General features: G+C 51.8%; 1 protein-coding gene across 2 annotated transcripts; it reads left to right on the top strand.

Annotated features, from left to right (window-relative positions):
- Positions 1 to 6,645: 6,645 nt before the first annotated feature.
- Cmtm3 (CKLF like MARVEL transmembrane domain containing 3) lies at positions 6,646 to 15,394 on the top strand. Of its 2 annotated transcripts, none has more exons than XM_048355424.1 (5): positions 6,646 to 6,919; positions 10,279 to 10,434; positions 11,491 to 11,586; positions 11,959 to 12,079; positions 14,380 to 15,394. In XM_048355424.1, the coding sequence occupies exons 1-5, from the start codon at positions 6,773 to 6,775 to the stop codon at positions 14,409 to 14,411; spliced, it is 552 nt and encodes a 183-aa protein (XP_048211381.1). In that variant the 5' UTR covers positions 6,646 to 6,772; the 3' UTR covers positions 14,412 to 15,394. The 2 variants fall into 2 exon arrangements, with proteins under 2 accessions (XP_048211381.1, XP_048211380.1); XM_048355423.1 differs by having other exon boundaries at positions 6,649 to 6,919; positions 14,377 to 15,394.
- The last annotated feature ends 1,961 nt before the right edge of the window (positions 15,395 to 17,355 follow it).

Here is a 17,355-nt window from a genome sequence, read left to right as displayed (position 1 = left end):
TGTGTGTGTGTGTGCACTCCAGTACTGGGGCTTGAACTTAGGACTTTGCACTCTAACTTGGCCTTTTGCTCAAGGCTAGCACTCTGCCACTTGAGCTACAGCTTCACTTCTGGGGTTTTGGTAGTTAGCTGGAGATAAAAAGTCTCACAGGCTTTCCTGCTTGTGCTGGCTTAGAACCATGATCCTCAGACCTCAGCCTTCTGAGTAGCTAGGTTTAATTACAGGTGTGAGCCACTGGTGCCTGGCTATGAATATTGTTTTAAGAATCCAAGCTGTTAGGCTTGCTTTTTTCCTTTGGTGTTTCATAGTGACGCTCACTGGACATTTCACTGAGAGAAAGGCAGCATGCAATAGCACACCCTCAGGTCTCAGCGGGAAGTCAGGCTGGTGTGGGCTGAGTGGGGTGGACACAGGAGCCTGAAGTTGGCTTCTCAGAGCTGGCCCACTGACCCTCTAGTACCCAGACATCTCCCTCCAATGAGCACAGGTTAACCTCACAAGGGGCACAGGAGGCCACCAATGGAAGCGTGGGGAAGGAGATCTGTAAGGGGGAGCCTGGAGCCCTGATTCCAGCCAGAGATAACATGGAAGTAGGGTAGGGAGGGTGGACTGGGCCTTGGGGGCTGCAATAGAGACGCAGGCCCTTATCCTAAGTGGTGTGGAAGTCCTAGAAGGTAAGAAATTGGGAACGTTCACTTTTTACTTTCCCTGTTTCCCCTCCCTCCCAGAAGACCACACACTTGACTGTTACTGCAAAAGGTCTGAATTGAAAGGAGGCCATTGCTTGTGATTCAGGTGGGGGAGGGGCACCTGGCAACCAGGGCAACATGGACTGTGCTGACCTGGACCTGGGCAGATCCAGCTGGGCTCTACACCTTGCAGATCCACTGCCCAATCTGTGTCCCACACCACCCCCTGCAGGCCAGGAGTGTAAGAGCAACTGGAGGGAGTTAATCTCACTATAGCAAGAATTCTAGGTATTTTACCAAGAGGACTGGTAAACTAGAGTGTTCTGAATAACCAAAAACCTAGAGAGAAACATTCAACAGAGGTAAACTGTGCTACACTCACAAAATGGAACATACTACTCAGTAGTAAAAAACAAAACAAAACAAAACAAAAAATGAATACAACAACGAGGACGATCACATCACATTGAACAAAAGAAGCCAGGAGGGAAAGGACATATATTTCTATTTCTAAGAATTTCAAAAACTGTCAAAAAGAGTAGAAAGAGTAGAGTGGCTTCCATTGCCCGAGGTGTGGAAGATGGGGACATGATGCAGAGCTAGAAATAGTCCATATTTTCATTGGAGTAACTAGTTACAAAGGCAAACACATTCAATTAGAAGACCTGTGCATTTCACAGGACTACATCTTAGCTAAAACTGTCAGCTAAATAAGCTCTGAGCCAATGGAAAGAGGAGCTGGAAACATAGGTCAGCTGGTAAAGCACAAGACCCTGAGTTTAAACCCTAGTATTGCCACACGTTATATAAAGAACCAATAGGGCAGGGAGTTTAGAGGCATCTACCATTTTAACCCCATGAACTAGAAGAATGTGGTGACACAAAAGAGACTGGATTGTGAACAGAGAAAGAGATGCAGAAACCATGGAGAGGTTGTAGGGAGGCAGGGAATAGCAACTAACCCAGCAGAAGAAAGGCAGGTGTTCTAAGCCCATCCCAGTTCCTGATTGAGAGGGAAATTGAAGACGCCATTAAAAGCTAAAGCAGTCTTAGCAACAGATTGCCAACTCTAGCTGTAGAAAAGACTCACATTACAGGGATTTGTAACACCACTGTCACTCTACTATGAAAGGCCTGGATGACCAAAGGTATTTAGTGATTCCCTTAGAGGGTGACATGAAGACATCTTGAAATGATCTCCTATTGTTGGAGACTAAAATACTTTGAGAACCTGGTAAGAAATAATGGCTCAAGGAATCTCAGAACATCTTGCCATGTAAACTTGGTATAAGTCAAGCATAAGGTTAGAGAGCTGGGAAATGTAGATTAGTGGCAGCGTGCTTGTCTAACATGCATGAAGCCCTGGGTTCGATTCCTTAGTACCACATAAACAGAAAAAGCCAGAAGCGGTGCTGTGGCTCAAGTGGTAGAGTGCTACCCTTGAGTAAAAGAAACTCAGGAACAGTACCCAAGCCCTGAGTTCAAGCCCCAGGACTTGCAAAAGAGAGAGGGGGAAGTTAGAGCAAGGGAAGAGTGTGAGAAGCTCCACTGAGTAGCTGTAAGAAGCTACAGTGGCAGCTCAGACACCAGAAGGCTAATGCTTAGGGTGCCTGGTAGTCCTGGTAACGAGGCTTGGGACTCCCTGCCAAGTCACCCGGCAGAAACATTGGTGGTATGGTTGCTGCAGTCTGTGGAGGTATGCAGCTGTAGCTCAAAACACCTGGCAGAGGTGCCACTGGAAGCAGCTGGGATGCCAGGGGCAGCTGCAACAGAGCCCTGGCAGTGAAAGAGCCTTAGAACTCCCTGGCAAGCCGTGCAGCAGAGGCCTAGGTGCCTCCGCTGCTCCTGGAAGCCACTAGTCATCCACACGGGAAGATAGCTGTAACTCAACATGTCCAGCAGAGAACCATTAGAGGCACGTAGGAAGCTGAAGGCCTGGACACGGCACTTGTCAATGGCTTCACCTTCCCAGGCCAGGAGAGACTCATCACCTGAGGCCAGGGAAGCAAGGAAGCTGTGAGCCTGAGGCTAGTGAAATACTGTCTAGGGCCTGCCCCTGGCTCCATGTGCTGACCGTTGAGTGGGCCAGACTCCCCCACCAAAACCGGAATCATACAATTCCCACAACCTGTTGCACCCCACAGAAAGACACACACACACACACAAAATTCATATTTTGTTTTACATAACTATGTCTTTGTTGCTGTTTATTTTATAAATAAGAAATGACAGAAGGGGCCAGAGTCCTACAATCCTATTCAAAGGCCTCCCCCCAATGACATGAAGACTTCCTTCCAACTAGGCTCCATTCTGCAAGTTTCCACCACCACCCAATAGCACCAAGCTGGAATCCAAGGCTTTAACACGTGGACTTGGTGTGTGTGGGGGGGTGGGGGGGGCATCCTCCAGACTGAAGCAGGAGGACCCCGGCCCTAAGGGTTCTGCAGAAGTCAAGCTTTGTTAGATCAGGTTTGCTGGAGAAAAGATGCTAATTTCAGATCTTTGATGCAAGCACTTTAATTTTGTATCCCCTTTAAATGACCAAAGCTAGCCAGGCACTGGTGGCCCATGGTGGTCTATCCGTACTCCCAGCTACTCAGAGGGAGAGATCTGAGGATCATAGTTCAAAGCCCACCTAGGCAGGAAGGACCCAGAGACTCATCTCCAACCAACCACCAAAAGTCTAGAAATGTAGTTGTGCCTCAAAGTGAGAGAGCACTAGCCTCAGGCACAAAAGCTCAGGGTCAGTGCCCAGGCCCTAAATTCAAGCCCTATGAACGAAATAAATAGATAACCAAAACTGTTAGAAGGGAGTCATTCAAGGATTTCCTGACAGTTGTTAGACCCTTCCACTGGTACTGGCTGTTCATCAGCTCTTGCCCTGGGGCAAAACAAGCAACTCCCAGGACATTCAGGAACAGAGGTTAGGAATTGTTAGTGCTTTTTTGATGGTCCCTTCAACCTCTCTGCTTTCACAGAAGCTGTGGAGTTCCTTCTTAAGTTCTTGGAGTTGTCATCATGACAAGCAGGGCTGCTTTAGACATCTTGTGACTGTTCAGACAGACTCCAATCCGGTCAATGCGTCGAGGACACTTCAGTCAAGTTGCTAAAAACACTCTGCTGTCATGGCCACTGGTTTCTCTGTCATCCTCTGCCACCCCTCTCCATGGTTTCTGCATCTTTCTCTGTTCACAATCCAGTCTCTTCTGTATCACCACATTCTTCTCGTTCATGGAGTGAAAACAGTAGATGCCTCTAATTTCCCTGCCCTATTGGTTCTTTATATAACTTTCTCTTTCTCTTTGTCTCTGTCTTTCTCTTCCTTCCTACTTTCTTTTCTTCCTTGTACTAGGGTTTAAACTCAGGGTCTTGTGTTTTACCATTTGGCCTATGTTTCCAGCTCCTCTTTCCACTAGTTCAGAGCCCAGTTATTTACTGAAAGTTTTAGCTAAAATGTAGTCCTGTGAAATGCACAGGCCTTCTAGTTGAATGTGCTTGCTTTTGTAACCAGCTACTCCAATGAAGATATGAAATATTTCTAGTTCCCTATCATGTCCCTATCTTCCACTCCTCAGGCAAGGGAAGCTACTCTTTCCAGTCTTTCACTCTATTTTCTCAAAGGGAATTGTGGGACTGTGGCTCCTCCCACTTCCTCTCTTTTCCTCCTGAGTTTACACTCCTGCACTGTCTCTCTCATTCAGCTCTGGCATCAGCACCCGAAGCCCAAAACAATAGATCTGCTTCATCATGGCTAGACCCTCCAAAACTATGAGCCCAAACTAAACTTTTTCATTTATTAGCTGTTTCAACAAGTACTTATTTCCTTACCATAATGTTATTTCATGATCGTGACAGAAAGGTACTTAATACAACTAAATTTACAGATCCAAGAAGAAAAAATCTATATGGCAAAAAAAAAAAAAAAAGGGGCTGGGGATATGGCCTAGTGGCAAGAGTGCTTGCCTCGTATACATGAGGCCCTAGGTTCGATTCCCCAGCACCACATATACAGAAAATGGCCAGAAGTGGCGCTGTGGCTCAAGTGGCAGAGTGCTAGCCTTGAGCAAGAAGAAGCCAGGGACAGTGCTCAGGCCCTGAGTCCAAGCCCCAGGACTGGCCAAAAAAAAAAAAAAAAAAAAAAGGAAAGAGACAAATGACAAGCCAGGAGGAAAATATTCATTATTCCTATTCAGAAAAAGAAAGGATAAATTTCCCAAACATATGTGTTTTTATGTGTCTTCATAATGACCAACTAATAAAAATATACATGCAGAGATTATGAACTGTCATTCTCAGAAAGGGAAATACAACTTAGAGCCGTGATTTTAATAATGCAGATCAGCACTGAGCCCTGCTCTCTTAGAACCCTTGCCTGAGCTCCTCCCTGGGGTCTGAGGAAGAGCCAAACCCCAGGTCTGGCCCTCCCCAGTCCTCTCCCTCTCAGATCCATCCTCCCCTCTCCCTGTCCTTTCTTGGATAGGGCTTGCCTGGCTGTCCTCTGAACCAGCCAGAGTCTATTACTGCAGTCATCATCTTCAGGACTCGCAGGACCTCCTCCAGGTGCTCTGTCTCCCTAAGGCAGCTGGGGACTCACGGAAAACTGGCTTTCTAATGGGGTTGTTGAACGAGAGTCCGGCACTGGTGGCAAATGCCTGTAATCCTAGCTACTCAGGAGGCTGAAACCTGAGGATCCCAGTTCAAAGCCAGCCTGGGCAGGGAAGTCTGTGAGACTCTTCTCTCCAATTAATGATCAGAAAAAAAAAACCGGATGTGGTGCTGTGGCTCAAAGTGGTAGAGCACTAGCCTTGAGCTGAAGAGCTCAGGGCCAGCACCCAGGCCCAGAGTTCAAGCCCTGTGATCAACAAGGAGGAAGGGAGGGAGGGAGGGAGGGAGGGAGGGAGGGAGGAAGGAAGGAAGGAAGGAAGGAAGGAAGGAAGGAAGGAAGGAAGGAAGGAAGGAAGGAAGGAAGGAAGGAAGGAAGGCTATAAGGCCATTGCAAGGGAGAGGGGTCAGGTCAGCATATACAAAAGTCCTCTGGCAGAAGGGAGCATAGTTTGTCCAAAAATCTGCAGAAAGGTTGGGCAGGTCAAAGAAGGAGAAGAGGGTAAAGGCTTACACTCTGTCCTTACCAGACCCGGAGCAGGATGGGAAGCTCCCGAGGTTTCCTTCCTTCCAGGGAAGAAGGGGTGACAGTGAGCCTGGCTGGTGATTAAGCTTTCCCCGCTGGTTGACAAAGGAGGAAGCTAAAGGCCTCTCAAGGCCCCCACAACCGCTCAGGTGGGGAGAAGTGGGCAGAGATCAGAGAAAGCTGCATGAGGAAAAACAGGTGGGCTTTGGTGACAGGCTGATGGCAAGGCTGTGGGCACAAAGGGACAACCCTCAGGTCTCAGGGTCAAGGGACACAGGGACAGTGGCCTACAGAAACATAAAGCAGACCTCCTTCACTCTACAGTCTTGATGCTCTGGAAACTGTGTGTGTAGGAGTGGGGGTGCAGGCCCACGAACACAGCCAGCTACAAGTGGGGCTGGGCTCTGCGACCATGGGGGGGGGGGGGCGGGGTCCTGCAATAGCCTAGGGAGAGGGGACTGCAGAACCCAGGCCAGAGAGAGCCCACAAAGAGCCCCGATGGAGGATGAGCTGGCTCTGGCGGGAGGGGGGACGGTGACCAGGGAAGTTAATCTTGGGGAAACTGAGTCGGGGGTGGGGCAGGAACCCTCAGGTGGTCAGAGTCGGGAGGGGGGGCGGGGAGGACAGGCAGGAGGGAGTTTGGGCTGTCAGGACGCCCCGGGGTCCCCGAGTCTAAACCCAGGTCCAGGAAGTTAGTCGGAAGACCGAGGGGCCGGAGCGACAGCAGGAGGAGGGGTCTGCGGTGGGGGGCGGGCGGTGGAGGCCCGGGGCAGGGGTGAGGGGCGGAGGGGGCGGGGCCAGGGCGGGGGCGGGGCGGCGAGGATGCGCCCGCGCCGCGCCCCGCACGCCCAGCAGGGTCTCGCCTTTTCCTCCTTCCGCACAGTCTGGGTTTCCGCTTCCCTCCCGGCGCGGGCTGAGAGGCTGAGAGGCCGAGCCTCTGCCCTGCACCTCCGCCATGTGGCCCTCAGACCCGGACCCCGAACCGGACCCCGAGTCCCCTGGTGGCGCCCGCGCCCGCGCCGCGGCCCCGGGGCTCCGCGCGCTGCTGCCGGCGCGCGCCTTCCTCTGCTCCACCAAAGGCCGCCTCCTGCTGGCCGAGTCGGTGAGTGCGGGACGACGGGTTCGAGGCCCTTGAAGCCGGCATGCGGGGGGGGGGGACGGGGGTGCTGCTCTCCGATCCGCATCTCGGCCTCCGCGGGCCGATTCCCCGTGGGAATCCGGCGGAATTGGCCCGACGCCCCAAGTTTCGGCAAGCTGCACAGCGCCAGAGCGCGACGTGGAGGCGAATCTCCCACCCCCGAGGCCCGAGTTCGGGAGCGTGGGTCGCTAGGTGAGAGGGCCCTGGTGAGGGTCACACGGTCCCCCGCCGAGCGCTGTGTGATCCGGGGCGCCTCCACCCTCTCTGGGCCCGCGGGACGGCTGCGCCTCCGTTTCCTCTGGCTTCCATCAAGCTGCGCCCTCCAGAGATCAGACCCTCCGACGATCAAAGGGGGACCCAGGGGAAACCTCGGGCGGAGGCTGGAGCGCGGGTGCTGGTGGGGGAGGGGCGCGGTGCTGGGGGCCCCCGGGAGTGGGTGAGGCCCGGCCACTCAGTGGGGGTGTGGGGGAGGCCCTGCGCTAGAGGGGCGGGAGCCCGGAGGCCTGGGGTGACTTCATCCCCTCCGCCCGTCCCCTCTGGGCTCCTTCCTCCTTCCCCACCCCAGCGCTGGACTCCTTTGTCCTCCCAACACTCCCTCCCACACTGTCGCGTGTGGGGCGGGGACTGTGGTGTGGGGCCTCCCGGGATGGGGAGGAAGGGGCCAGGCCAGGGAGAGATGAAGAAGGAGCCGTCCTAAGCCACTTGGTGCTTAGATCCCCAACAACTTCACCATACCTGTCCTGCTCCTGCTTAGAGGTGGCAATCGGGCGCAAGTTCCAGAAAGTTTGTCTAGGACACCTGGCTCATTTGAGGGGCCAAGTGAGAGGGTGGAAGGGCTGTGAGAGGAAGGTCCGTGTTCCCAGTGCTCTCCCTTGTCTCCCCAGGGCCCGTAGCGGGGGCATCCTGCAGCCTCTCGTCCTTTATGGGCAGGTCAGGCTTGGCAGCGGCAGCACCCAGAGTCCACACTTCCAAGGTCAGCCTCCGGGCTAGCCATCACTTTAGGGGAGCCCAAACAGGGAGCTCCAACCCCACCCCACCCAGAGTGCCAGCCAGAACTCAGAGGGAGGGATCTGAGTGTCAGGATTCCAGGCCTAGGAGGATGAGGAAGGAAGGAGGGGGGTTCCTCCTCATGGCCCGGAAGTGGGGAGGCTGACATCTGAGTAGGAAAGAGGAGGAAGGGGGCCACCAAGACTTGACAGATGAGAAAACAGGAATCCAGAAGGGGGATTCCCAGAGTCAAGCTTTGGGTGTGGGAGAGGATAGGGACCGGGAGGGGAGGGACAGCCTTGGACAGAGGAACTCTGTGGGCAGGGCTGGTCATGATCTGGGGGCGTGCCTCCTGGAAGGCCTCACAGAATCTGTGTCTTTGCTTCCTGTCTCAAAGAGGGTTCAGCTCCCCCCATGGCTGTGTTCAGGACAGCAGTGCCCTGGGGACTCCCTGTAAGCCCACTTGAAGGAGCCACTGTGCTTCCTGTGGGACATCCGAGTGTCCCGATGGGTCCCCTGTAGCCAACTCCTGAGCCCCACTTCAAACTGCTCAGCCACGAATGTAGTCAAAGCCAGCCACCGTGACCGAAGTCACTGAAAGCCTCCAGTGCTTACAGGCCAGCCAGCCCTGGGTTCAAATGCTGGTACTCCTAGTAGCTGTATAACACAGAGCCTTTTCATCGTAGAATCCCCACAAGCCTCAGTGGATGCCAGGCTTAGAGGAACCCCTGACCTGCCCGAGTCTCCTCCTCTTGATTGTCTCTGTGCCACACAAGGTCGTGCAGTCTGCAGTAGCAGCACTGTTCACACCTACAGCACTGTGTGCCCGGATGCAGCGAGCAAGCATTCTCACCCCTGCAGGGCCCCAGAGCTCCACTGCCTACATCTTCTAGTTTTTGCTTCTTAGGAAGATTTGTGAATATAACTACCATTATTAGTACATTTTAGAGCTATGTAGTACATATTAGTACATTTCAATTCTAGACAAACTAATGATTCTTAGAGGAAAAAGAAAGGCAGCACTAGGCCTTGAACTCAGGGCTTTGTGCTTATAGTGAGACAAGCCCTGTGACACTTGAACTACACTCATTAACTGAAATTCAACAGTTTGGTTTTTCAAAGGGTAAAATGTACACTCAGTGAAAAGCACAGGTCTTCGGTGCAGATGTTACTTTCTTGAAGCTGGCTGTCGTGTAGTTGGTTTGCACTTGGTGGGCAGTGTTGGAGTTGAGGGGACCCGGTCATAGAGCAGGAAGGGGAAAGGTAGAATGGCCTCAGGATATGGCCACCTTGGGGGCAGGGGACGACATTATGATGTTGGGCCTTCAAGATGCAGTTGTGGCAGGGAGTTGCCATGGGGTCAGGACTCAGGGCCATGCCCAGGAGGACTGGGAGAAGCACGGGAATGGCTTATTTGTTGTTGGTGGTGTTTGTTTTTTAGTGGTATTGGGGTTTGAACTCAGGGCCGAATGCTTGCCAGGAAGACCCTACAACTTGAGCCATGCCCCTAGTTCCTTTTGGTTTGGTTTGGCTTGCTCATCCTGGGGCTTGAACTCTGAGCTGAACACTGTCCCTGAGCTCCTTTTGCTAGCAATCTACCACAAGAGCCACAGCACCACTTCTGGCTTTTTCTGTGATTAATGGGAGATAAGAGTCTCAAAGACTTTCCTGTCCAGGCTGGCTTCAAAGTGCAATCCTCAGATCTCAGCCTCCTGAGCAGCTAGGATTACAGTCATGGGCCACCAGCACCCAGCTGGTTTAGTTGTTTGTTTTAATAGTCTGTTTATGCCTGAGCCAGCCTGGACTTCTGTCTATGCCTTTTCATAGCTGACAGTCTCACAAACCCTTTGCCCAGATTGGCCTCAAACCACAGTCTTTCTCATCTCTTTCATCTTCCTGATCTCCACTTCCCAAGTGGTTAGGATACAAGTGTGAGCCACCACACCCACTCGGTGCCTCATGACAGCTTTTTTTTGAGGGGTGGGGGGCCAGTCCTGGGGCTTGGACTCTGGGCCTGAGCACTGTCCCTGGCTTCTTCTTGCTCAAGGCTAGCACTCTGCCACTTGAGCCACAGCGCCACTTCTGGGCATTTTCTGTATATGTGGTGCTGGGGAATCGAACCCAGGGCCTCATGTATACGAGGCAAGCACTCTTGCGACTAGGCCATATCCCCAGCCCCTCATGACACCTTTTAATCCTGGCTCTACCACTTCCCAGCTGCAACACTGAGCAGGTGGCCTTCGTGCTTGGAGCCTCTACTGGATCTGACCCAGAGTATCAGTCAAGGACAAAGTCAAGGGCAAAGAAATAGGGCCTGACTCGTGCTTTTCCTGCAGGGTCTCTCATTCATCACCTTCATCTGCTATGTGGTATCCTCAGCATCTGCCTTCCTCACAGTACCTCTGCTGGAGTTCCTGCTGGCCCTCTACTTCCTCTTTGCTGATGCCATGCAGCTGAATGACAAGTGGCAGGGCTTGTGCTGGCCCATGATGGTGAGTCCCAGGGGATCCAAGAGCAAAGGGTCGACTGTAAGATATTCACACAGAGGCTGGATGAGGAATTTGAGGTCCTATGCTGGGACCCTGCCCTGCCTTCAAAGCTCCAAAGAGCAAATAGCAACTAGCCCATGTCAGATCATCCAGGCCCTGCTGTCTAGCCAGGAGTGGGACCTGGAGCAGGTTATAGGGACTTGAGATCAGGTTTGTGATGCTGGGAACGCAAAGACACCCCTGACCACCAGGTGGCACTGCCACTCTCAAGGGGCACTGAAGGAACACTGGCCCACCACAAGAATTCAAACCATTTCCAGGGCTAGGGCAACTTTACTAAGGGCCTGCAACTCAACAGTTTGGTTTTTCAGGTAAAATGTACACCCAGTGAAAAGCACAGGTCTTTGGCGCAGAGGTTACTTTCTTGAAGCTGGCAGCTGTGTAGTTGGTTTGCACTTGGTGGGCAGTGTTGGAGTTGAGGGGACTCAGTCATAGAGCAGGAAGGGGAAAGGTAGAATGGCCTCAGGGTATGGCCTTTACCTGGCCCTGTTGGATCACTTGGGGGCTCCAGACCCAGCCAGTGGCCTTTACTGACCTAAATGTGCCACAGAGAAGAGGCAGTAAAGGTTGGGCTCTGAACCCTGTCTTCGGCTTTACCTCCGGCATCCTTACATCCACCTGGAAAGCTCCACTCTCTGCATACCCATTTTTGGGGATGTGTAAAGCAGTGACTATGATCCATAAAGGGACTGGCCACAAGTGTGTGGCAAAGTGAGGGCCAGGGCCAGGTCTGTCTTGGGTAGCCAAGGAGACAAGTTTGCAAAACTCCCACCTCTACCCAATGGGCCAAGCCACTGTGTGAGCTGTACCTGTTCCATACCCTGTTTGTTGCCCTTAAGGCAGAGGACAGCTGGACCAGGGATAGGCTAGTATTAGTGGCAGCTTGCAGGACAAAAGGAGGAGGGGGGCAGGATGGGGCAGGGAGATGGGACAAGGGTGTGACCCGGCTGCTTTCTCCAGGAGCTCAAGTTAATGTCGTCCATGTCCCTCTCTCCCCAGGACTTTCTGCGCTGTGTCACGGCTGCCCTCATCTACTTCGTCATCTCCATCACAGCCGTTGCGAAATACTCAGATGGGTCTTACAAAGCAGCCGGGGTGAGCAGCTCTCGCACCCCTAGAAGTTGCTCAGCAGTATCCTCTCCTGAAGCCCCAGACACTCAGCTGGACACCCCTTTAGGCTTGGACCTGGGGACCTCCTCTCCCTGATTGGGTCCCTTGGGCTTCTGTGTGGATCTCAGCTCTTCCAGAGCCCTTTGCCCAGAAATTCATTCTGCCCTGAGTGTTAAAAGGCGAGTTGTCTAGCTGGTTCATCTCGCCAGTTCCCCCACTCTGCCCATCGGTCCTGAGGAGTGGATCCTCTGCTGCCTGCCCATGTCCAGCCTCCTGATCTAGGGACCGCAGGCTCCTGGTTGGTGACTGTCCTATCACCCTGCTTAGTGTTGTCCACCACATGTTTATGTCCCATAGGTTTTTGGCTTCCTTGCCACCATTGTGTTTGCAGTTGACTTCTACCTGATCTTTAATGATGTGGCCAAATTCCTGAAGCAAGGAGACTCCGCAGATGAGACTACAGCCCGCAGGACAGAAGGTGAGTGGCCACTTGGGAGGATTCCACTGAGGAACCTAGCTGGCCAGCCCTAGGTTAGCTGCAAGGGTCCAGAGCTATCCTGTCCCCTTAGGGGGATACCTGACTGGTTTAAGGCTGGAGTGAGGAGACATGAAGTGTGTTTATAACCTCCCTAGGCCTCAAGCTATCCAGAAGGGACAGGCTCTCCCTTACCTCTTCCTCTGCTGCAAGGACCCTTCCTTGTGCCAGGCCCTAGGGTAGACATTGGTGTCTAGACACCTGCCATTCACAGTGGCTGTTAGCCTGGCTCCAGTAACCTCTGCTCTTTTGCCTGCCGTGGCAGTAGGTAAGGACGCAGAGCTCTTCCCTTCATCCACAGCTCCCAGGCACACCCAGGCAAGCACAGGCTTGGCTTGGTGTTATATACAAGGAAATACAACAGGCATCATAGCCCCTGAAGCCATCGTTCCAGCTCAGACAGCCTAGCTCCCAGGTTAACTAATTAAAAAAAAACAAAGGGAAAAGGAAGCTGTTTTTCCTGTCTAAGACAAGCCACATCAGATGTCTCCTATTCTTAGGGCTTGTGTCACTTATGCAGGGCAGGGCCTGTGGCTGAGGTTTGTCAGACACCACAGCTGGTCTGGAGGTGTAATGTAGCTTCCAGACCTTTCTCAGGCCTTTGTCACCCCCACTGAGGCCACCAAATGCTGGGCTCTGGGAGTGTGTGGGAAGCCCAGGCCTGCCCTGGGGGAACTCATAGTCCAGATTGGAATTAATCCCTAAGGTAGCGAGGCACCGGATCCAACAGGGTAGGTACTATACCTGGGGACAGGAGCCAGAGATGTCAGGGAAGGGGTCTGGATGGGACAACCTTGAAACAAGCTAGGAGTTAGCAGGTATAAATAAAGCAGCTTGCGGGTGGCCCCTGTGTGCTAGCCAGGCTAGCAAGTCCTAGAGATGACCCCAGAGCTAGAGGTGGAGAAGTAGACAAGCGTCCATGAGCAAGGGCTCTGGGGCCCACACGCACTGCTTCAGACCTAGAGTCCTTCCCACCAAGCGCCTTGGAGGCGGGACTCACTTGCTTCAGTTTAGACAGAGTCCCAATAGTCCTGCTTCTGGGGCTACAGAAGCCCAAGTGACCTATGTCCAGGTCCTTTCCCCATATTGCAACAAGCAAACGTAGACATGTCCTCGGGCAGCTGCCAGCTGCAGCTTCTGTCAGCCAGGGAACAAGTGGGAGACAGTCCTATTTGGAGAACTTTTTTGGGGATAGAGCCCCCAAAAGTTACATATGTTTCTGTAGTAAAGTATATTTTAGATGCTTATGTGTTAGATATGAATGTGGATATAATAAAATGTACCCGATCTTACCAAGGTATTGGGCATGGGAGTTAGAGGAAGAGTTGGGGATTGAGGAGGTTGGGTTCTCCTCACACAGGGAGCCTCAGCTGCCCCCCTCGTCCTGTCTCAAGCCCATCTACGAGCAAATAGCAAAGGAACACCTAGGGTTCTCACTCAGGCTGGCCAGGAGGGGGATGAGTATCAATACAGAGCAACCAGCTGGGCACAGGTGGTTCACACCTGTATCCCTAGTTACTCAGGAGGCTGAGATTGGGAGGATCCTGTTTCGAAGCAGATAAGACACACCAGACTTCATCTTCAAAATCAGCAGCAAAAAACAAGCATGGGAAGTTTGTGATAGACAGTCCAGTTGAGCAAGCCAGCAAGCTCGGGACTTGGAGTTCAAATTCTAGTATTGCAGAAGAGAGGGAAGGAGAGAGAAAGAGGGATGGAGAGACACCAAAGCAGGACAGGGGTGCTTCTTTCTTCATGGGCTAGGAGGTTCTTGAAGGCCCTACATAATAATCTTAGTAACGAGATTTAAAGGAGCCTACAGGTCACACCTCACTGACAGGTTTTTAATATCATACAACTTTAGTGATCAGAATAGAAAACAGGATGAATGAGGGACGGAAACAATAAAAACAGATTTTTAAAAACAGGGTTGCTGATTTGTCAGTGTATTTAGTTTGGGGGGACAAGAAGTAGTTGTCCTTAACCTGTTCTGCTGAATTGAGGGGTTCATGGAGGAAGGTTGGGATGCAGCCTCATTGTCCCAGGTGAGAACAGCCCCTGGAGCCTGGGGAAGTGCTAGGGTCCTTGGCCTGGGTGGAAATCCTCCCCCCACACACACACCTGGGGCCCCAATAGAGCCAGCACACTCTATTGCCAGTAGCAAGCCTGGGAGAGCAGGCTGGCAGTTCCCCCACCGTGAGCAGCCCCAGGCCTCCAGCCAACCTCCTCTGCTTCCCTTCCAGAAGACAATTCCAACTCAGATTCGGACTCCGACTGAAGGCCTGCCCAGGCTGGCAATGTACCCACCCACGGTGCCTTACACCTCTGCCTTCCTACCAAGGCTGCTGAGTGCCCAGGGACCGTGGATGTGGGAGGGGGGCTGCCCACGCAGGCCTCCTCCCAGCCTCCAGATGACACTCAGGAGCCCATGGACACGTGTGCCCTCTTGGATTCGTTATTGAACCACTATGTGTGGCCACCATGAGTCTCCCACCTCCCACTTGTGTTCCACAGTTCTTTCACCCTTTAGCCTCATACCCAAGAGGCAGGTGACACTGTAGACATGGCCATTTCAGGCCATGGTGTGCACTGTAGGGTGGGGGCTGTGTACAAAAGCACAGTGGGCCCCATACGCCAGGCCCTGGTGGTCTCTGTACATGGTGGGCCCCTGCCCATGCTGGCATTTGGTTGAGAACAACCCCTCCAGGAATCTTTGTTCAAAGAGCACAAGTTGCCTTCTCATCGTGGAGGGAGCAAAGGACCTTGGTCCCCCTGCATACCATGTCTTCCATTTTGGGTCTATGACCAATTCAGAGACCATCCTATAGACCTACTTGCCAGAGCCAACAGAGGGAGCCAACCAGCACAGGGCAGTGACTGGCATGGGCTGCTGGGCAGGCCCAGCAGAGCCCTCTTCCTGGGGACAAGAGCCCTTGGAACCCTGAAGACAATGTGCTTCCTCTGGACCCCAGGGCAGTGCCACTGACCTCCTCACAAAAGATAAGACGATTTCTTCTTCCTGTGTTCACTGAGGAATTTATACTGTGTATGTTATCTTTATGGGATTTTGTACCTTTTATATATTTTTTATATGAAATGAGCTTTTAAGGAGCGGTATTTTCTGTGACCCCCAAAGGCCTTGTGAATGAGCCAAAGTCTGGGCCCAAGTTTTGGGCATCTGTGGCCTTATTATTATCTTGCATGTGAATGCCTTGACCTGGAAAAAAATGCCATAATAGATTAAAGCAGACTGACTACCTGTGTGGAATGTGTGTGACTAAAAACCCTTCGGTCACCTGGAGCAGTACTGTGCACTGGCACACCAGGTGCTGCAGCCAGCATCTCACCAGCCTGAGCTGCCCTACAGCCAAGGACAACAACAGCTTAGCGATCGGCCCTCTCACTTGCACACCAGGACATGTCCATGGCAGCCAGAAGCAAGGACTCTTGCACAAGGAAGGACTCTGGTGAGTACCGTGGCCAGCATCACACAGCATAGCCTGAAAACGTGTGAAAGTGGGATGTAGAGAGGCCCACACATGGCTGTAGAGCCTGGGGGCGACCCGTGCACCATGAATCCATGGCACCCCCAATGAGCAGGCCACGGGAGCTGGGGTCCTTGAGCAGACAGAAGACACAAGGGCATTTTCACATGTCCATTTATTAAACAAGAACTCCTTCATGACAATTTAATACAGTATTTATTAGCGATTAGTGTTGAGAAAATTATTTCCCTCTACATACAAAAATACAGATTTGAACACTATGAAATCAAGACAAGTACCATGAAAAGTTGGTCCTTCAAAAGAAAAGAGGAAGATTGAGGGCAGTATGCAGCCTTGCCTGCTGTCAGGGAAGACAACAGTAATCAATAGGAACAAACACTTTGGGGGCCCCCCAACCACTCCAAGAACGGGGTCAGACCCAAGAACCAAGATGGAGCTGGGATTCTCCTACCCCATGGCACCCACAGATGTCTAAGAGTCCAGGAGGGGAACCCTGCCTTGCCAACCACATAAATCGGTTTTCCCAATGGCTAGCACCTCAAAATGCCCCAAAGACTTTCCAGGCCAAAGTGACAGTTACTAGCACTGCCCCCAAAATTGCCCCATGGGGAAGTACCAAGGAGTGATTATAGCGGAGAGTTATTGCTTAGCTGGATTCCTCTATTGTCACTGAACTACATTTCTTCAGGACAAAAATAAACAGCTTCAGTTTCATGTTTCAGTAAGTCTGTACCTTCATCCAGCAATGGCTCAGTTACTTAGGATTTTCCTTGAGCAGACACAACTTGTGCCGCAGGGCTGGGAAGGCCGGAGCTGCCAGAGTAGGCCCGTACCTTGGTTTCATTCGGCTTCTCACAGCAAGTGTCTACTGTGTTCAGGCCCACTGGGGTGTCCACAACCCAGTCTGAAACGGGGGAAGGTGAGGCCTGGAGCAGATTAGGGGGCTCCTGAGAAGCAGGCTGCCTGGGGCCAATCATGGAAGATAACAAGCTGGAGAACACCCTGGAGCTCACCAGAGTGACAGGGCAAGGAGCAAGATACGGCTTTCCACCATTTCAGACCCAGAGGGAAAGTCAGATGATGGTTCTCCGTCTTTCCTTCCTACCTTCCTTTTCTTTTCACTAAGAAACTCTTTGTATTGGGCTCTTCAAACTGGGCAAACAGTTGAACAGTGCCAAATGCAATTATGCTGACTTTCTCATGATGATTTCACAGAAATATACTCTGATTCTAAGATACCTTATGTAAGCAGAAATACAAATGCAGCAGAGAGAAGACGAGTGGCAGTGTGTGTGTGTGTGTGTGTGTGTTCTTTTTTAAAACACATACTTAGTTTAAAAGGAAAATGATCCAAACCTCAAGACCAGCCTTGTTGAAAGCAACATTAAAAGGACACAATCTAAATCATGCTACAAAAATAGTGTTATCTTTTTAAACTAAATGTACATCTTTTTTTCCAATTCCATGGTTGACAGGAGTGCTTACATGACACATGGAAGGCACCAAAGGTGAAGTGATTGTTTGTCTTAAAATATACAAGGACGGAATTGCCTACTTTGAAAAAAAAATAGTCAGACCTGTAATAAATAGTTTAGTATTTCTGCCATGGGCTCAAGAACCCCTACAAATTTCAACATATACAAATACTTTAAATCCCTAGCAATCTCCCAGAGGGAACCACGTCAGACAAAATCAGGTTAGGAAAAGCACTGATTT

This window comes from Perognathus longimembris, chromosome 10 (genome assembly GCF_023159225.1).
Source record: "Perognathus longimembris pacificus isolate PPM17 chromosome 10, ASM2315922v1, whole genome shotgun sequence".
Classification (NCBI taxonomy): Eukaryota; Metazoa; Chordata; class Mammalia; order Rodentia; family Heteromyidae; genus Perognathus; species Perognathus longimembris.
The sequence above is the reverse complement of the archived record's forward strand: the minus strand, read 5'-3'. Positions and strand labels throughout refer to the sequence as shown.

Coding starts and splice junctions, on each gene's coding strand:
- Cmtm3 (XM_048355423.1), top strand. CDS start 6,773: ATGTGGCCCTCAGACCCGGACCCCGAACCGGACCCCGAGTCCCCTGGT. Junction 11,587..11,958: donor GGTCTTACAAAGCAGCCGGG/GTGAGCAGCTCT, acceptor TATGTCCCATAG/GTTTTTGGCTTCCTTGCCAC. Junction 12,080..14,376: donor TACAGCCCGCAGGACAGAAG/GTGAGTGGCCAC, acceptor CTTCCCTTCCAG/AAGACAATTCCAACTCAGAT.